Genomic DNA, 18,790 nt, shown 5'->3' with positions numbered 1-18,790 from the left:
GACATTAGTCTGCTCTGTGTCCATATACAAGACATGTTATTAAGGAGGCTGCAGGACATTAGTCTGCTCTGTGTCCATATACAAGACATGTTATTAAGGAGGCTGCAGGACATTAGTCTGCTCTGTGTCCATATACAAGACATGTTATTAAGGAGGCTGCAGGACATTAGTCTGCTCTGTGTCCATATACAAGACATGTTATTAAGGAGGCTGCAGGACATTAGTCTGCTCTGTGTCCATATACAAGACATGTTATTAAGGAGGCTGCAGGACATTAGTCTGCTCTGTGTCCATATACAAGACATGTTATTAAGGAGGCTGCAGGACATTAGTCTGCTCTGTGTCCATATACAAGACATGTTATTAAGGAGGCTGCAGGACATTAGTCTGCTCTGTGTCCATATACAAGACATGTTATTAAGGAGGCTGCAGGACATTAGTCTGCTCTGTGTCCATATACAAGACATGTTATTAAGGAGGCTGCAGGACATTAGTCTGCTCTGTGTCCATATACAAGACATGTTATTAAGGAGGCTGCAGGACATTAGTCTGCTCTGTGTCCATATACAAGACATGTTATTAAGGAGGCTGCAGGACATTAGTCTGCTCTGTGTCCATATACAAGACATGTTATTAAGGAGGCTGCAGGACATTAGTCTGCTCTGTGTCCATATACAAGACATGTTATTAAGGAGGCTGCAGGACATTAGTCTGCTCTGTGTCCATATACAAGACATGTTATTAAGGAGGCTGCAGGACATTAGTCTGCTCTGTGTCCATATACAAGACATGTTATTAAGGAGGCTGCAGGACATTAGTCTGCTCTGTGTCCATATACAAGACATGTTATTAAGGAGGCTGCAGGACATTAGTCTGCTCTGTGTCCATATACAAGACATGTTATTAAGGAGGCTGCAGGACATTAGTCTGCTCTGTGTCCATATACAAGACATGTTATTAAGGAGGCTGCAGGACATTAGTCTGCTCTGTGTCCATATACAAGACATGTTATTAAGGAGGCTGCAGGACATTAGTCTGCTCTGTGTCCATATACAAGACATGTTATTAAGGAGGCTGCAGGACATTAGTCTGCTCTGTGTCCATATACAAGACATGTTATTAAGGAGGCTGCAGGACATTAGTCTGCTCTGTGTCCATATACAAGACATGTTATTAAGGAGGCTGCAGGACATTAGTCTGCTCTGTGTCCATATACAAGACATGTTATTAAGGAGGCTGCAGGACATTAGTCTGCTCTGTGTCCATATACAAGACATGTTATTAAGGAGGCTGCAGGACATTAGTCTGCTCTGTGTCCATATACAAGACATGTTATTAAGGAGGCTGCAGGACATTAGTCTGCTCTGTGTCCATATACAAGACATGTTATTAAGGAGGCTGCAGGACATTAGTCTGCTCTGTGTCCATATACAAGACATGTTATTAAGGAGGCTGCAGGACATTAGTCTGCTCTGTGTCCATATACAAGACATGTTATTAAGGAGGCTGCAGGACATTAGTCTGCTCTGTGTCCATATACAAGACATGTTATTAAGGAGGCTGCAGGACATTAGTCTGCTCTGTGTCCATATACAAGACATGTTATTAAGGAGGCTGCAGGACATTAGTCTGCTCTGTGTCCATATACAAGACATGTTATTAAGGAGGCTGCAGGACATTAGTCTGCTCTGTGTCCATATACAAGACATGTTATTAAGGAGGCTGCAGGACATTAGTCTGCTCTGTGTCCATATACAAGACATGTTATTAAGGAGGCTGCAGGACATTAGTCTGCTCTGTGTCCATATACAAGACATGTTATTAAGGAGGCTGCAGGACATTAGTCTGCTCTGTGTCCATATACAAGACATGTTATTAAGGAGGCTGCAGGACATTAGTCTGCTCTGTGTCCATATACAAGACATGTTATTAAGGAGGCTGCAGGACATTAGTCTGCTCTGTGTCCATATACAAGACATGTTATTAAGGAGGCTGCAGGACATTAGTCTGCTCTGTGTCCATATACAAGACATGTTATTAAGGAGGCTGCAGGACATTAGTCTGCTCTGTGTCCATATACAAGACATGTTATTAAGGAGGCTGCAGGACATTAGTCTGCTCTGTGTCCATATACAAGACATGTTATTAAGGAGGCTGCAGGACATTAGTCTGCTCTGTGTCCATATACAAGACATGTTATTAAGGAGGCTGCAGGACATTAGTCTGCTCTGTGTCCATATACAAGACATGTTATTAAGGAGGCTGCAGGACATTAGTCTGCTCTGTGTCCATATACAAGACATGTTATTAAGGAGGCTGCAGGACATTAGTCTGCTCTGTGTCCATATACAAGACATGTTATTAAGGAGGCTGCAGGACATTAGTCTGCTCTGTGTCCATATACAAGACATGTTATTAAGGAGGCTGCAGGACATTAGTCTGCTCTGTGTCCATATACAAGACATGTTATTAAGGAGGCTGCAGGACATTAGTCTGCTCTGTGTCCATATACAAGACATGTTATTAAGGAGGCTGCAGGACATTAGTCTGCTCTGTGTCCATATACAAGACATGTTATTAAGGAGGCTGCAGGACATTAGTCTGCTCTGTGTCCATATACAAGACATGTTATTAAGGAGGCTGCAGGACATTAGTCTGCTCTGTGTCCATATACAAGACATGTTATTAAGGAGGCTGCAGGACATTAGTCTGCTCTGTGTCCATATACAAGACATGTTATTAAGGAGGCTGCAGGACATTAGTCTGCTCTGTGTCCATATACAAGACATGTTATTAAGGAGGCTGCAGGACATTAGTCTGCTCTGTGTCCATATACAAGACATGTTATTAAGGAGGCTGCAGGACATTAGTCTGCTCTGTGTCCATATACAAGACATGTTATTAAGGAGGCTGCAGGACATTAGTCTGCTCTGTGTCCATATACAAGACATGTTATTAAGGAGGCTGCAGGACATTAGTCTGCTCTGTGTCCATATACAAGACATGTTATTAAGGAGGCTGCAGGACATTAGTCTGCTCTGTGTCCATATACAAGACATGTTATTAAGGAGGCTGCAGGACATTAGTCTGCTCTGTGTCCATATACAAGACATGTTATTAAGGAGGCTGCAGGACATTAGTCTGCTCTGTGTCCATATACAAGACATGTTATTAAGGAGGCTGCAGGACATTAGTCTGCTCTGTGTCCATATACAAGACATGTTATTAAGGAGGCTGCAGGACATTAGTCTGCTCTGTGTCCATATACAAGACATGTTATTAAGGAGGCTGCAGGACATTAGTCTGCTCTGTGTCCATATACAAGACATGTTATTAAGGAGGCTGCAGGACATTAGTCTGCTCTGTGTCCATATACAAGACATGTTATTAAGGAGGCTGCAGGACATTAGTCTGCTCTGTGTCCATATACAAGACATGTTATTAAGGAGGCTGCAGGACATTAGTCTGCTCTGTGTCCATATACAAGACATGTTATTAAGGAGGCTGCAGGACATTAGTCTGCTCTGTGTCCATATACAAGACATGTTATTAAGGAGGCTGCAGGACATTAGTCTGCTCTGTGTCCATATACAAGACATGTTATTAAGGAGGCTGCAGGACATTAGTCTGCTCTGTGTCCATATACAAGACATGTTATTAAGGAGGCTGCAGGACATTAGTCTGCTCTGTGTCCATATACAAGACATGTTATTAAGGAGGCTGCAGGACATTAGTCTGCTCTGTGTCCATATACAAGACATGTTATTAAGGAGGCTGCAGGACATTAGTCTGCTCTGTGTCCATATACAAGACATGTTATTAAGGAGGCTGCAGGACATTAGTCTGCTCTGTGTCCATATACAAGACATGTTATTAAGGAGGCTGCAGGACATTAGTCTGCTCTGTGTCCATATACAAGACATGTTATTAAGGAGGCTGCAGGACATTAGTCTGCTCTGTGTCCATATACAAGACATGTTATTAAGGAGGCTGCAGGACATTAGTCTGCTCTGTGTCCATATACAAGACATGTTATTAAGGAGGCTGCAGGACATTAGTCTGCTCTGTGTCCATATACAAGACATGTTATTAAGGAGGCTGCAGGACATTAGTCTGCTCTGTGTCCATATACAAGACATGTTATTAAGGAGGCTGCAGGACATTAGTCTGCTCTGTGTCCATATACAAGACATGTTATTAAGGAGGCTGCAGGACATTAGTCTGCTCTGTGTCCATATACAAGACATGTTATTAAGGAGGCTGCAGGACATTAGTCTGCTCTGTGTCCATATACAAGACATGTTATTAAGGAGGCTGCAGGACATTAGTCTGCTCTGTGTCCATATACAAGACATGTTATTAAGGAGGCTGCAGGACATTAGTCTGCTCTGTGTCCATATACAAGACATGTTATTAAGGAGGCTGCAGGACATTAGTCTGCTCTGTGTCCATATACAAGACATGTTATTAAGGAGGCTGCAGGACATTAGTCTGCTCTGTGTCCATATACAAGACATGTTATTAAGGAGGCTGCAGGACATTAGTCTGCTCTGTGTCCATATACAAGACATGTTATTAAGGAGGCTGCAGGACATTAGTCTGCTCTGTGTCCATATACAAGACATGTTATTAAGGAGGCTGCAGGACATTAGTCTGCTCTGTGTCCATATACAAGACATGTTATTAAGGAGGCTGCAGGACATTAGTCTGCTCTGTGTCCATATACAAGACATGTTATTAAGGAGGCTGCAGGACATTAGTCTGCTCTGTGTCCATATACAAGACATGTTATTAAGGAGGCTGCAGGACATTAGTCTGCTCTGTGTCCATATACAAGACATGTTATTAAGGAGGCTGCAGGACATTAGTCTGCTCTGTGTCCATATACAAGACATGTTATTAAGGAGGCTGCAGGACATTAGTCTGCTCTGTGTCCATATACAAGACATGTTATTAAGGAGGCTGCAGGACATTAGTCTGCTCTGTGTCCATATACAAGACATGTTATTAAGGAGGCTGCAGGACATTAGTCTGCTCTGTGTCCATATACAAGACATGTTATTAAGGAGGCTGCAGGACATTAGTCTGCTCTGTGTCCATATACAAGACATGTTATTAAGGAGGCTGCAGGACATTAGTCTGCTCTGTGTCCATATACAAGACATGTTATTAAGGAGGCTGCAGGACATTAGTCTGCTCTGTGTCCATATACAAGACATGTTATTAAGGAGGCTGCAGGACATTAGTCTGCTCTGTGTCCATATACAAGACATGTTATTAAGGAGGCTGCAGGACATTAGTCTGCTCTGTGTCCATATACAAGACATGTTATTAAGGAGGCTGCAGGACATTAGTCTGCTCTGTGTCCATATACAAGACATGTTATTAAGGAGGCTGCAGGACATTAGTCTGCTCTGTGTCCATATACAAGACATGTTATTAAGGAGGCTGCAGGACATTAGTCTGCTCTGTGTCCATATACAAGACATGTTATTAAGGAGGCTGCAGGACATTAGTCTGCTCTGTGTCCATATACAAGACATGTTATTAAGGAGGCTGCAGGACATTAGTCTGCTCTGTGTCCATATACAAGACATGTTATTAAGGAGGCTGCAGGACATTAGTCTGCTCTGTGTCCATATACAAGACATGTTATTAAGGAGGCTGCAGGACATTAGTCTGCTCTGTGTCCATATACAAGACATGTTATTAAGGAGGCTGCAGGACATTAGTCTGCTCTGTGTCCATATACCAGACATGTTATTAAGGAGGCTGCAGGACATTAGTCTGCTCTGTGTCCATATACAAGACATGTTATTAAGGAGGCTGCAGGACATTAGTCTGCTCTGTGTCCATATACAAGACATGTTATTAAGGAGGCTGCAGGACATTAGTCTGCTCTGTGTTCATATACAAGACATGTTATTAAGGAGGCTGCAGGACATTAGTCTGCTCTGTGTTCATATACAAGACATGTTATTAAGGAGGCTGCAGGACATTAGTCTGCTCTGTGTCCATACACAAGCTCATTTGGATGGGGTTGAGTATTGAACTACAGTTACTCTGCCCTGATGTTCTCCATGTTCTATGATCTGGGTTTTCTCTGTGTGTTCCAGTTCTGCGCTTCGTAGGTCCAGGAGATGACCCGCGTTCCTGTCGGTTCTCGCAGATGATGGAACAGAGGCTGGAGAACGTGTTCTCTGAGGCCCAGGCCAAAGTCCTGGACGTCCACACCAGACTCTTTGTCCAGGTACAGATATTATAGTACAATGGCCTCCTCCTCACTCAGTAACCCTGTGACCTCTGGAGGGGGTGACTTCATGTGTACGTGGTCCTCTGTAGCTCAGTTGGTAGAGCACGGTGCTTGCAACTCCAGGATAGTGGGTTCGATTGCTGGTACCTCCTGTATGCACACATGTCTGTAAATGGCTTCTATTTGGTATGAGTAGACAATATGTTGTTTTTCTGATCTTCATGATGTCCTTGTTACTGGTCCCAGCAGGGCATTAATAAAGTTCTATGGTTTTGTATTGTATACACATATCCTAATACATAGCCTAAATCTCTAGGTACTCTTATCAAAGCTTCCCACCACAAATAAATGATTTCTTGTTTGTATCAGGATAAGGTGAGACCCAGATGCACACCGTGTTGAAGTAACAATGTTTATACAGCAATAGGGGTAAAGGTACAGGATGGCAGGCAGGCTCAGGTCAGACAGAGGTCGGTAATCCAGAGACGGGGCAAAGGTACAGGATGGCAGGCAGGCTCAGGTCAGACAGAGGTCGGTAATCTAGAGTCGGGGCAAAGGTATAGGATGGCAGGCAGGCTCAGGTCAGACAGAGGTCGGTAATCCAGAGACGGGGCAAAGGTACAGGATGGCAGGCAGGCTCAGGTCAGACAGATTTCAGTAATCCAGAGACGGGGCAAAGGTACAGGATGGCAGGCAGGCTCAGGTCAGACAGAGGTCGGTAATCCAGAGACGGGGCAAAGGTACAGGACGGCAGGCAGGCTCAGGTCAGACAGAGGTCGGTAATCCAGAGACGGGGCAAAGGTATAGGATGGCAGGCAGGCTCAGGTCAGACAGAGGTCGGTAATCCAGAGTCGGGGCAAAGGTATAGGATGGCAGGCAGGCTCAGGTCAGACAGAGGTCGGTAATCCAGAGACGGGGCAAAGGTATAGGATGGCAGGCAGGCTCAGGTCAGACAGAGGTCGGTAATCCAGAGTCGGGGCAAAGGTATAGGATGGCAGGCAGGCTCAGGTCAGACAGAGGTCGGTAATCCAGAGACGGGGCAAAGGTACAGGACGGCAGGCAGGCTCAGGGTCAGGGGCAGGCAGAGTGGTCAGGTGGGAGAGCACAGGGTCAGGACAGGCAAGGGTCAAAACCAGGAGGATGAGAAAAAGAGAGACTGGTGAAAAGCAGGAGCTGATACAAAAACGCTGGTTGACTTGACAAAGAAGACGAACTGGCAACATACAGTCCTAAAACACAGGTATAAATACCCAGGGGAAGATGGGGAAGATGGGCGACACCTGGAGGGGGTGGAGACAAGCAGAAGGACAGGTGAAACAGATCAGGGAGGGACACTTTGGACATTTTACGTCTAACTGGTTCAAATGAAACAGTTGATGTTCATACCAGACTTGTGTTGTGGCTTATTTTAGATCTTATGACATTAAACTTCAGTACAAACAAATCCAAAGAGTCTAAATATGGGTCGTCCGATTGGTCATTTTGATGATGTGTGGCACAGTTTGTATGGATTAAATCTCAAAGCATTTTGCACCTACCATTTTCCCAGTCACAGCTCTGCAGTTGAAGAGCTTTGGCACTAGCAAAGCAAAATGCAAGCTGTGTATAATTGGAGCATAATTATCATTCCTAAGTGCATTGTTCATGTGCCATTGTAAATAGAAGCTGTTCTCTGATCTGAACTGATGTGTTCAGGGAGACAGTGTTTGTGTTGTTTTAATGAGCTTCCTAGCTGCCGTGTTAACATGTCCACTATATTATGTATGTATGTCAAGGTTTAGTTTTTAGTTTTTGTGTAGTAGACGTTATAAATAAACACTTTCAAAGTGGCGAAATACTGGCCAATATCTTTATGGATTTAAGCATATTTTTGTTATGCTAATTATGCCAATACATTGTATACCTCCTCTGTAACTTATTACACATTAAAGTAGATTGATCTAAATTGAAATTATGTTGTGCAACTTTGTCTCTATGCCCCCCCTCTCTCTCCTCTCTCTCTTTCTCTCTCCCTCTCTCTCTCTTTCTCTCTCTCTCTCCATCTCCCTGTCCTCTAGATGCTGAGCGTGTCTCAGTCAGTGGGTTCTCCTGCTGTGTCTCTGGTCTACATGGTGAGGAACGGGACTTCCCCTCTCAACGGCACCGCCGCCTCTAACCTCCTGGGTCAGCTGACCGCCGAGATGGTCGGCTACTTCCTGTTCTACCCACCGCTGGTCATTGCTGAACGTAAGTGCCCTTGTGCCTCCTCGATGCCCTCCTAACACATCCTCATGATCCACATCAAGTGTCCCCAGAAACAGATCTAGAATCAGGTAACCCCCCCCTAATCCTAACCTTTACCTTTATTGGGGTTCAAATGCAAAACTGACCTGAGATCAGAGTCTACGTGCCAACTTCATACTACTCCCTAGACACCCCTGTGGGTTTCATATAGCCTGCATGACACACTTCTGTCTGGGTATTTATAGCAGTGAGTAACATGGGTCTCTTCAGAAGAAGGACTGAGGTACTGGAAGGACTTAACATGGACGAGTGACGTTCCCCAGCCCTTTGAGTAATTGGATGTTTGTGACTGTTGCTCGGCCATGTTCGTGACTGTTGCCCTCTACAACGATGCATTTTTTTTTAAATTATTGAGTCTAAGGTACAGCTAACCCCCTGCCTCCTCATCCTCCTCTATAAGCTCTGGATGCTAAGGTACAGCTAACCCCCTGCCTCCTCATCCTCCTCTATAAGCTCTGGATGCTAAGGTACAGATAAACCCCTACTTCCTCATCCTCCTCTATAAACTCTGGATGCTAAGGTACAGATAACCCCTTACTTCCTCCTCCTCCTCTATAAGCTCTGGATGCTAAGGTACAGATAACCCCCCTGCCTCCTGCTCTTCCTCTATAAGTTCTGGATGCTAAGGTACAGCTAACCCCCTGCCTCCTCCTCCTCTGTAAGCTCTGGATGCTAAGGTACAGCTAACCCCCTGCCTCCTCCTCCTCCTCTATAAGCTCTGGATGCTAAGGTACAGCTAACCCCTGCCTCCTCCTCCTCCTCTATAAGCTCTGGATGCTAAGGTACAGCTAACCCCCTGCCTCCTCCTCTTCCTCTGTAAGCTCTGGATGCTAAGGTACAGATAACCCCCTGCCTCCTCCTCTTCCTCTGTAAGCTCTGGATGCTAAGGTACAGCTAACCCCCTGCCTCCTCATCCTCCTCTATAAGCTCTGGATGCTAAGGTACAGATAACCCCCTGCCTCCTCCTCTTCCTCTATAAGCTCTGGATGCTAAGGTACAGCTAACCCCCTGCCTCCTCCTCTATAAGCTCTGGATGCTAAGGTACAGCTAACCCCCTGCCTCCTCATCCTCCTCTGTAAGCTCTGGATGCTAAGGTACAGCTAACCCCCTGCCTCCTCATCCTCCTCTATAAGCTCTGGATGCTAAGGTACAGCTAACCCCCTGCCTCCTCATCCTCCTCTATAAGCTCTGGATGCTAAGGTACAGCTAAACCCCTGCCTCCTCATCCTCCTCTATAAGCTCTGGATGCTAAGGTACAGCTAACCCCCTATCTCCTCATCCTCCTCTATAAGCTCTGGATGCTAAGGTACAGCTAAAACCCTGCCTCCTCATCCTCCTCTGTAAGCTCTGGATGCTAAGGTACAGCTAACCCCCTGCCTCCTCATCCTCCTCTATAAGCTCTGGATGCTAAGGTACAGCTAACCCCCTGCCTCCTCATCCTCCTATATAAGCTCTGGATGCTAAGGTACAGATAACCCCCTGCCTCCTCCTCTTCCTCTATAAGCTCTGGATGCTAAGGTACAGCTAACCCCCTGCCTCCTCCTCTATAAGCTCTGGATGCTAAGGTACAGCTAACCCCCTGCCTCCTCATCCTCCTCTATAAGCTCTGGATGCTAAGGTACAGCTAACCCCCTGCCTCCTCATCATCCTCTATAAGCTCTGGATGCTAAGGTACAGATAAACCCCTACTTCCTCATCCTCCTCTATAAACTCTGGATGCTAAGGTACATATAACCCCCTACTTCCTCCTCCTCCTCTATAAGCTCTGGATGCTAAGGTACAGATAACCCCCCTGCCTCCTCCTCTTCCTCTATAAGTTCTGGATGCTAAGGTACAGATAAACCCCTACTTCCTCATCCTCTGTAAGCTCTGGATGCTAAGGTACAGCTAACCCCCTGCCTCCTCCTCCTCCTCTATAAGCTCTGGATGCTAAGGTACAGCTAACCCCTGCCTCCTCCTCCTCCTCCTCTATAAGCTCTGGATGCTAAGGTACAGCTAACCCCCTGCCTCCTCCTCTTCCTCTGTAAGCTCTGGATGCTAAGGTACAGATAACCCCCTGCCTCCTCCTCTTCCTCTGTAAGCTCTGGATGCTAAGGTACAGCTAACCCCCTGCCTCCTCATCCTCCTCTATAAGCTCTGGATGCTAAGGTACAGATAACCCCCTGCCTCCTCCTCTTCCTCGATAAGCTCTGGATGCTAAGGTACAGCTAACCCCCTGCCTCCTCCTCTATAAGCTCTGGATGCTAAGGTACAGCTAACCCCCTGCCTCCTCATCCTCTTCTGTAAGCTCTGGATGCTAAGGTACAGCTAACCCCCTGCCTCCTCATCCTCCTCTATAAGCTCTGGATGCTAAGGTACAGCTAACCCCCTGCCTCCTCATCCTCCTCTATAAGCTCTGGATGCTAAGGTACAGCTAAACCCCTGCCTCCTCATCCTCCTCTATAAGCTCTGGATGCTAAGGTACAGCTAACCCCCTATCTCCTCATCCTCCTCTATAAGCTCTGGATGCTAAGGTACAGCTAAAACCCTGCCTCCTCATCCTCCTCTGTAAGCTCTGGATGCTAAGGTACAGCTAACCCCCTGCCTCCTCATCCTCCTCTATAAGCTCTGGATGCTAAGGTACAGCTAACCCCCTGCCTCCTCATCCTCCTATATAAGCTCTGGATGCTAAGGTACAGATAACCCCCTGCCTCCTCCTCTTCCTCTATAAGCTCTGGATGCTAAGGTACAGGTAACCCCCTGCCTCCTCCTCTATAAGCTCTGGATGCTAAGGTACAGCTAACCCCCTGCCTCCTCATCCTCCTCTATAAGCTCTGGATGCTAAGGGACAGCTAACCCCCTGCCTCCTCATCCTCCTCTGTAAGCTCTGGATGCTAAGGTACAGCTAACCCCCTGCCTCCTCATCCTCCTCTATAAGCTCTGGATGCTAAGGTACAGCTAAACCCCTGCCTCCTCCTCCTCCTCTATAAGCTCTGGATGCTAAGGTACAGCTAAACCCCTGCCTCCTCCTCTGTAAGCTCTGGATGCTAAGGTACAGATAACCCCCTGCCTCCTCCTCCTCCTCTGTAAGCTCTGGATGCTAAGGTACAGCTAACCCCCTGCCTCCTCCTCTGTAAGCTCTGGATGCTAAGGTACAGATAACCCCCTGCCTCCTCATCCTCCTCTGTAAGCTCTGGATGCTAAGGTACAGCTAACCCCCTGCCTCCTCATCCTCCTCTATAAGCTCTGGATGCTAAGGTACAGCTAAACCCCTGCCTCCTCATCCTCCTCTGTAAGCTCTGGATGCTAAGGTACAGCCAACCCCCTGCCTCCTCATCCTCCTCTATAAGCTCTGGATGCTAAGGTACAGCTAACCCCCTGCCTCCTCCTCCTCCTCTATAAGCTCTGGATGCTAAGGTACAGCTAACCCCCTGCCTCCTCATCCTCCTCTATAAGCTCTGGATGCTAAGGTACAGATAACCCCCTGCCTCCTCATCCTCCTCTGTAAACTCTGGATGCTAAGGTACAGCTAACCCCCTGCCTCCTCCTCCTCCTCTGTAAGCTCTGGATGCTAAGGTACAGCTAACCCCCTGCCTCCTCCTCCTCCTCTATAAGCTCTGGATGCTAAGGTACAGCTAACTCCCTGCCTCCTCATCCTCCTCTATAAGCTCTGGGTGCTAAGGTACAGCTAACCCCCTGCCTCCTCCTCCTCTATAAGCTCTGGATGCTAAGGTACAGCTAACTCCCTGCCTCCTCATCCTCCTCTATAAGCTCTGGATGCTAAGGTACAGCTAACCCCCTGCCTCCTCCTCCTCCTCTATAAGCTCTGGATGCTAAGGTACAGCTAACCCCCTGCCTCCTCCTCTATAAGCTCTGGATGCTAAGGTACAGATAACCCCCTGCCTCCTCCTCCTCCTCTGTAACCTCTGGATGCTAAGGTACAGATAACCCCCTGCCTCCTCATCCTCCTCTATAAGCTCTGGATGCTAAGGTACAGCTAACCCCCTGCCTCCTCATCCTCCTCTGTAAGCTCTGGATGCTAAGGTACAGATAACCCCCTGCCTCCTCATCCTCCTCTATAAGCTCTGGATGCTAAGGTACAGCTAACCCCCTGCCTCCTCCTCTATAAGCTCTGGATGCTAAGGTACAGATAACCCCCTGCCTCCTCCTCCTCCTCTGTAAGCTCTGGATGCTAAGGTACAGCTAAACCTCTGCCTCCTCCTCCTCCTCCTCTATAAGCTCTGGATGCTAAGGTACAGCTAACCCCCTGCCTCCTCCTCTATAAGCTCTGGATGCTAAGGTACAGATAACCCCCTGCCTCCTCCTCCTCCTCTGTAAGCTCTGGATGCTAAGGTACAGCTAACCCCCTGCCTCCTCCTCTGTAAACTCTGGATGCTAAGGTACAGATAACCCCCTGCCTCCTCCTCTTCCTCTATAAGCTCTGGATGCTAAGGTACAGCTAACCCTCTGCCTCCTCATCCTCCTCTATAAGCTCTGGATGCTAAGGTACAGCTAACCCCCTGCCTCCTCATCCTCCTCTGTAAGCTCTGGATGCTAAGGTACAGATAACCCCCTGCCTCCTCCTCCTCCTCTGTAAGCTCTGGATACTAAGGTACAGCTAACCCTCTGCCTCCTCCTCTGTAAACTCTGGATGCTAAGGTACAGATAACCCCCTGCCTCCTCCTCTATAAGCTCTGGATGCTAAGGTACAGATAACCCCCTGCCTCCTCCTCCTCCTCTGTAAGCTCTGGATGCTAAGGTACAGATAACCCCCTGCCTCCTCCTCTTCCTCTATAAGCTCTGGATGCTAAGGTACAGCTAACCCCCTGCCTCCTCCTCCTCTGTAAGCTCTGGATGCTAAGGTACAGCTAACCCCCTGCCTCCTCCTCCTCTGTAAGCTCTGGATGCTAAGGTACAGATAACCCCCTGCCTCCTCATCCTCCTCTATAAGCTCTGGATGCTAAGGTACAGCTAACCCCCTGCCTCCTCATCCTCCTCTATAAGCTCTGGATGCTAAGGTACAGATAACCCCCTGCCTCCTCATCCTCCTCTGTAAGCTGTGGATGCTAAGGTACAGATAACCCCCTGCCTCCTCATCCTCCTCTGTAAGCTCTGGATGCTAAGGTACAGCTAACCCCCTGCCTCCTCCTCTTCCTCTATAAGCTCTGGATGCTAAGGTACAGCTAACCCCCTGCCTACTCCTCTATAAGCTCTGGATGCTAAGGTACAGCTAACCCCCTGCCTCCTCCTCTGTAAACTCTGGATGCTAAGGTACAGCTAACCCCCTGCCTCCTCCTCTGTAAACTCTGGATGCTAAGGTACAGATAACCCCCTGCCTCCTCCTCTGTAAACTCTGGATGCTAAGGTACAGATAACCCCCTGCCTCCTCCTCCTCCTCCTCTATAAGCTCTGGATGCTAAGGTACAGATAACCCCCTGCCTCCTCCTCTATAATCTTTGGATGCTAAGGTACAGCTAACCCCCTGCCTCCTCATCCTCCTCTATAATCTCTGGATGCTAAGGTACAGCTAACCCCCTGCCTCCTAATCCTCCTCTATAATCTTTGGATGCTAAGATACAAATAACCCTCTGCCTCATCATCCTCCTCTATAATCTCTGGATGCTAAGGTACAGATAACCCCCTGCCTCCTCATCCTCCTCTATAATCTCTGGATGCTAAGGACAGATAACCCTCTGCCTCATCATCCTCCTCTGTAAGGACAGGCCACATCTAACTAGGCTGCTCCAGTGTTCCCTCCCTATAGCAGCTGTGGAGGTTAAAAGACAAATGAGCAGTCACAGGGAAACGGTGTGAGTAAACAACGGTCCCAGTACACTCTTCTAGTCTTCCGTCTGCCTGCTCCCTCCATTTGAACTGGGAGAAGGAACAAACTAATGCACTCCGATCAGCATAGAGAGAAATGCCATTCTGAGACGCTGGTCCAAGACGTCCCCTGCATCACAGACAGTTCTCCAAACATCTGGGAAGAGCGACACATACTTCTCCTCCGAGACTCACACCTGGGTCACCCCTCACCCTTGATCCATGACTACCCAGGATGCACTTGGGGTGACCCATGTGACCCTGTTTACGAGAGGGTTGCGCCACGGGGCTGTGCTCTGACATACAGTAATGATGTTAGCAGATGTACTGTATCATTAAGGGGTGGGCAGGTGGCTGCTTGGTTTACATTGGACAGCATGGGCCAGATAAGAAGCATGAATGTTAATGAGGGTTGCGTTGACCATCCACTTTTAGCTGTGAATAAATCAAGTGATGAGCATAATATCCTATGGGCATAGAGAGATAGAGGGGGGGGGGGCAGAGAGGGGGGGGGGGCAGTGTAGAATAGTGAGTAAAATAGCACAAGAGGAAGACAGAGGGGAGGGAAAAGCGATGAGTGGAAGATAGGAGGCAGATTCAGCAGAGGGAAAGAGAGAGATGAGATATAGTTTGCCCTGTTGGTTTTGTACCTCTGCCATTCGTAATATTACAGTATTACAGTTTTATAGGGAGGTGAGGGAGGTCTCTGCCATATGTTGACAGCGGCTGGCTCCACTCTTCAAAGGCAATTACCACAGTAAATAATTAACAGTGGGGGGTTTATCAGTGTGCACAGTAGAACACCTCAGGCCCTGTTCAGACAGAGACGGCCCTAAATCTCTCTCCACTTCCAATGCTACTGTTTACAGCCTGGAGAACTCCAGGGAAAGTCAGGGGATTTTTCAGACTGTTCATACATAGATACATAGATAGTTAGTTAGATATATAGATAGATAGATAGTTAGTTAGTTAGATAGACAGTACAAAAACATATGAATGTATGTACTTGTAAGTCGCTCTGGATAAGAGCGTCTGCTAAATGACGTAAATGTAAATGTAATAGATAGATAGATAGATAGATAGATATATAGTTAGCTAGATATCAAAGGTGGTGATGAGTTTTTAAGCTTGTCTTGTGTTTTCTTCCTGTCAATGGTGTGTGTGTGTGTGTGTGTGTGTGTGTGTGTGTGTGTGTGTGTGTGTGTGTGTGTGTGTGTGTGTGTGTGTGTGTGTGTGTGTGTGTGTGTGTGTGTGTGTGTGTGTGTGTGTGTGTGTGTGTTTCTACATTTAAGAAGCCTAACTCTGTGCCGAGGTTTTAGTAAGGCTGTGACAGTCGATAATGTCTCTAAAACCAGAATGTGGATGACAGAAAACCAAACAACTCAAGTAAAGAATCATCACAACACACATTAGTTTGTGTTTGACTTCTACACTACTGTTTAGAGGACATGGTGTTTTCTTATATTCAACAAGGGAATCACACACAACCTGCTCCTTTTCAATCCATCCAACAAATACCTTTCAGAATGCTGTGTTTTTCCTCCCGAGGCCTAGCCCCTCTACCTTCAGCAGTGGAGCTCTGAGGGTTATGTGAAACATCACAGATTAAGCAGCATGATTGTGCACGGCTGAGACTACAGTATTGGACAGTGTTAAAGAGATTGTGCTGACAGCCCTGCAGTCGTAACGGGTAGCACGCCAGAGCATCCATTGTTCCCCTACTCACTCATACAGTGGCAGCAGGTGATGTGACAGGCTTGCAAATCTTTAGAAATGAATAAAAGAACCCCCCAGACAGATGTATAGAGGATGTTTGGGGACGTGCTGAGAATGGAGAGGAGGATGGAGGGACTACTGCCAGCCTCGCAGCCAGACGGCCATCTTAGGGCTGTTATCACTGTCAGTTTGTTTGTGACACCTGAACCAGATGTCACTCTCTCTCTCTGTACAACTCTACCCCTGTCTCTCTCTCTCTCTCTCCCTCTCTCTGTACAACTCTACCCGTCTCTCTCTCTCTCTCTCTGTACAACTCTACCCCTGTCTCTCTCTCTCTCTCTCTCTCTCTCTCTCTCTCTCTCTCTCTCTCTCTCTCTCTCTCTCTGTACAACTCTACCCCTGTCTCTCTCTCTCTGTACAACTTTACCTCTCTCTCTCTCTCTCTCTCTCTCTCTCTCTCTCTCTCTCTCTCTCTCTCTCTCCAACTCTCTCTCTCTCTCCAACTCTCTCTCCAACTCTACCCGTCTCTCTTTCTGTACCATGTCTGATTTCTGTACCGTGTCTGATTTCAGGCCAGTGAAACAGCATGCCCCCAAACCACTGTGCCAGCCCCAGTAATTATTCAGGCAGGAAATATGTAACCGAGCTAAAGCCTGGCAAACTCAACAGACAACCAGAAGAGAGGCAGAGCCCATGCAGATATAAGCTCTCACAGTGAGACACTCAGACAGAGCTCTCAGTATAAGAAACTCTATGACACACAGGCATAATGCAGGTTTAAGTTGTGCCACTGCAAACTCTCAGTACCACTGCAGTGATGTTTTCAAAAGGAGAAACCGCGCCACTCAAAGCACCAATGTAGTTCTGACCTGAGTCAAATTCATAAAGAACTTCACAGAAATGATTTTGACTCACATAAAGAAGAAATGTCAGACCGGTCATGCTGTTCCTCTGTTCTTTTCCAGCGTTGGAATACCACAACCTCAATACCTCCATCGCTACCAGAGACTTCTGGGTAATCACAGGTAATTGTCTTATTGTTTCTCTCCTTGTTGGCTTATTGAAGAGAAGCCCTCTAGTTGTGCTGCTGATACGTGTTCAGTGTTCTGTTCTTCATGTAACCCTTACAGTCATGGAGATGGGCCTGTATGGGTTGGGACAAATAGAAAAGCAAACGCATGACCATGGTACCGTCTTAGAAAAAAGGCTTTCAAAAGGGTTCTTCAGCTGTCCCCATAGGACAACCCTTTTTTGTTCCACGGAGAACCCTTTTTGGTTCCATGTAGAACCCTCTGTGGAAAGGGTCCTACATGGAACCCAAAAGGGTTTTACATGGAACCAAAAGGGGTTATTCAAAGGGTTCTCCTATGGGGACAGCTGAAGAACCCTTTAGGTTCTAGATAGCACCTTTTTTTCTAAGAGTGTAGCAATTGAAAGAGCAATTGAATTGTATGTGCATTTTATATTTACTGTACTTTTCACAGCATTTGTCAGTAACACCATCTGGAAATACTCTGGAGACATTCAGTAACATAATGAGAATATTCATTGACATGTTGGAGTAGGTGCAAGATAAGAAAAACAAGGGTTTACAAGGGTTTGAGTGAGAGGTCTGACTGGTGTCTCCAAGAGGTCACACACCTCTCCAAACTGTGGGTTTGAGTGAGAGGTCTGACTGGTGTCTCCATGAGGTCACACACCTCTCCAAACTGTGGGTTGGAGTGAGAGGTCTGACTGGTGTCTCCAAGAGGCCACACACCTCTCCAAACTGTGGGTTTGAGTGAGAGGTCTGACTGGTGTGTCCAAGAGGTCACACACCTCTCCAAACTGTGGGTTTGAGTGAGAGGTCTGACTGGTGTCTCCAAGAGGCCACACTTCTCTCCAAACTGTGGGTTTGAGTGAGAGGTCTGACTGGTGTCTCCAAGAGGCCACACACCTCTCCAAACTGTGGGTTGGAGTGAGAGGTCTGACTGGTGTCTCCAAGAGGTCACACACCTCTCCAAACTGTGAGTTTGAATGAGAGGTCTGACTGGTGTCTCCAAGAGGCCTCACACCTCTCCAAACTGTGGGTTTGAGTGAGAGGTCTGACTGGTGTCTCCAAGAGGCCACACACCTCTCCAAACTGTGGGTTTGAGTGAGAGGTCTGACTGGTGTGTCCAAGAGGTCACACACCTCTCCAAACTGTGGGTTTGAGTGAGAGGTCTGACTGGTGTCTCCAAGAGGTCACACACCTCTCCAAACTGTGGGTTTGAGTGAGAGGTCTGACTGGTGTCTCCAAGAGGCCACACACCTCTCCAAACTGTGGGTTTGAGTGAGAGGTCTGACTGGTGTCTCCAAGAGGTCACACACCTCTGCAAACTGTGGGTTTGAGTGAGAGGTCTGACTGGTGTCTCCATTAGGTCACACACCTCTCCAAACTGTGGGTTTGAGTGAGAGGTCTGACTGGTGTCTCCAAGAGGTCACACACCTCTGCAAACTGTGGGTTTGAGTGAGAGGTCTGACTGGTGTCTCCATTAGGCCACACACCTCTCCAAACTGTGGGTTTGAGTGAGAGGTCTGACTGGTGTCTCCAAGAGGTCACACACCTCTCCAAACTGTGGGTTTGAGTGAGAGGTCTGACTGGTGTCTCCATGAGGCCTCACACCTCTCCAAACTGTGAGTTTGAGTGAGAGGTCTGACTGGTGTCTCCAAGAGGCCTCACACCTCTCCAAACTGTGGGTTGGAGTGAGAGGTCTG

General features: G+C 47.2%; 1 protein-coding gene across 1 annotated transcript in view; it reads left to right on the top strand.

Moving 5' to 3' along the window:
* Nucleotides 1-6,106: 6,106 nt before the first annotated feature.
* Nucleotides 6,107-18,790, top strand: part of LOC129844934 (UPF0606 protein KIAA1549L-like) — a gene marked incomplete at its 5' end in the record, with an annotated part of 89,011 nt that continues 76,327 nt past the window's right edge. The window contains 3 exons of the mRNA XM_055913099.1: nt 6,107-6,250; nt 8,311-8,479; nt 17,020-17,079. Of these exons, the coding sequence (XP_055769074.1) occupies nt 6,107-6,250; nt 8,311-8,479; nt 17,020-17,079 (373 nt within the window). The remainder of the gene's footprint in view (nt 6,251-8,310; nt 8,480-17,019; nt 17,080-18,790) is intronic.

This window comes from Salvelinus fontinalis, unplaced genomic scaffold (genome assembly GCF_029448725.1).
Source record: "Salvelinus fontinalis isolate EN_2023a unplaced genomic scaffold, ASM2944872v1 scaffold_0254, whole genome shotgun sequence".
NCBI lineage: Eukaryota > Metazoa > Chordata > Actinopteri > Salmoniformes > Salmonidae > Salvelinus > Salvelinus fontinalis.
Note: the sequence above shows the minus strand (reverse complement) of the source record. Positions and strands in the feature narration are given on the sequence as shown.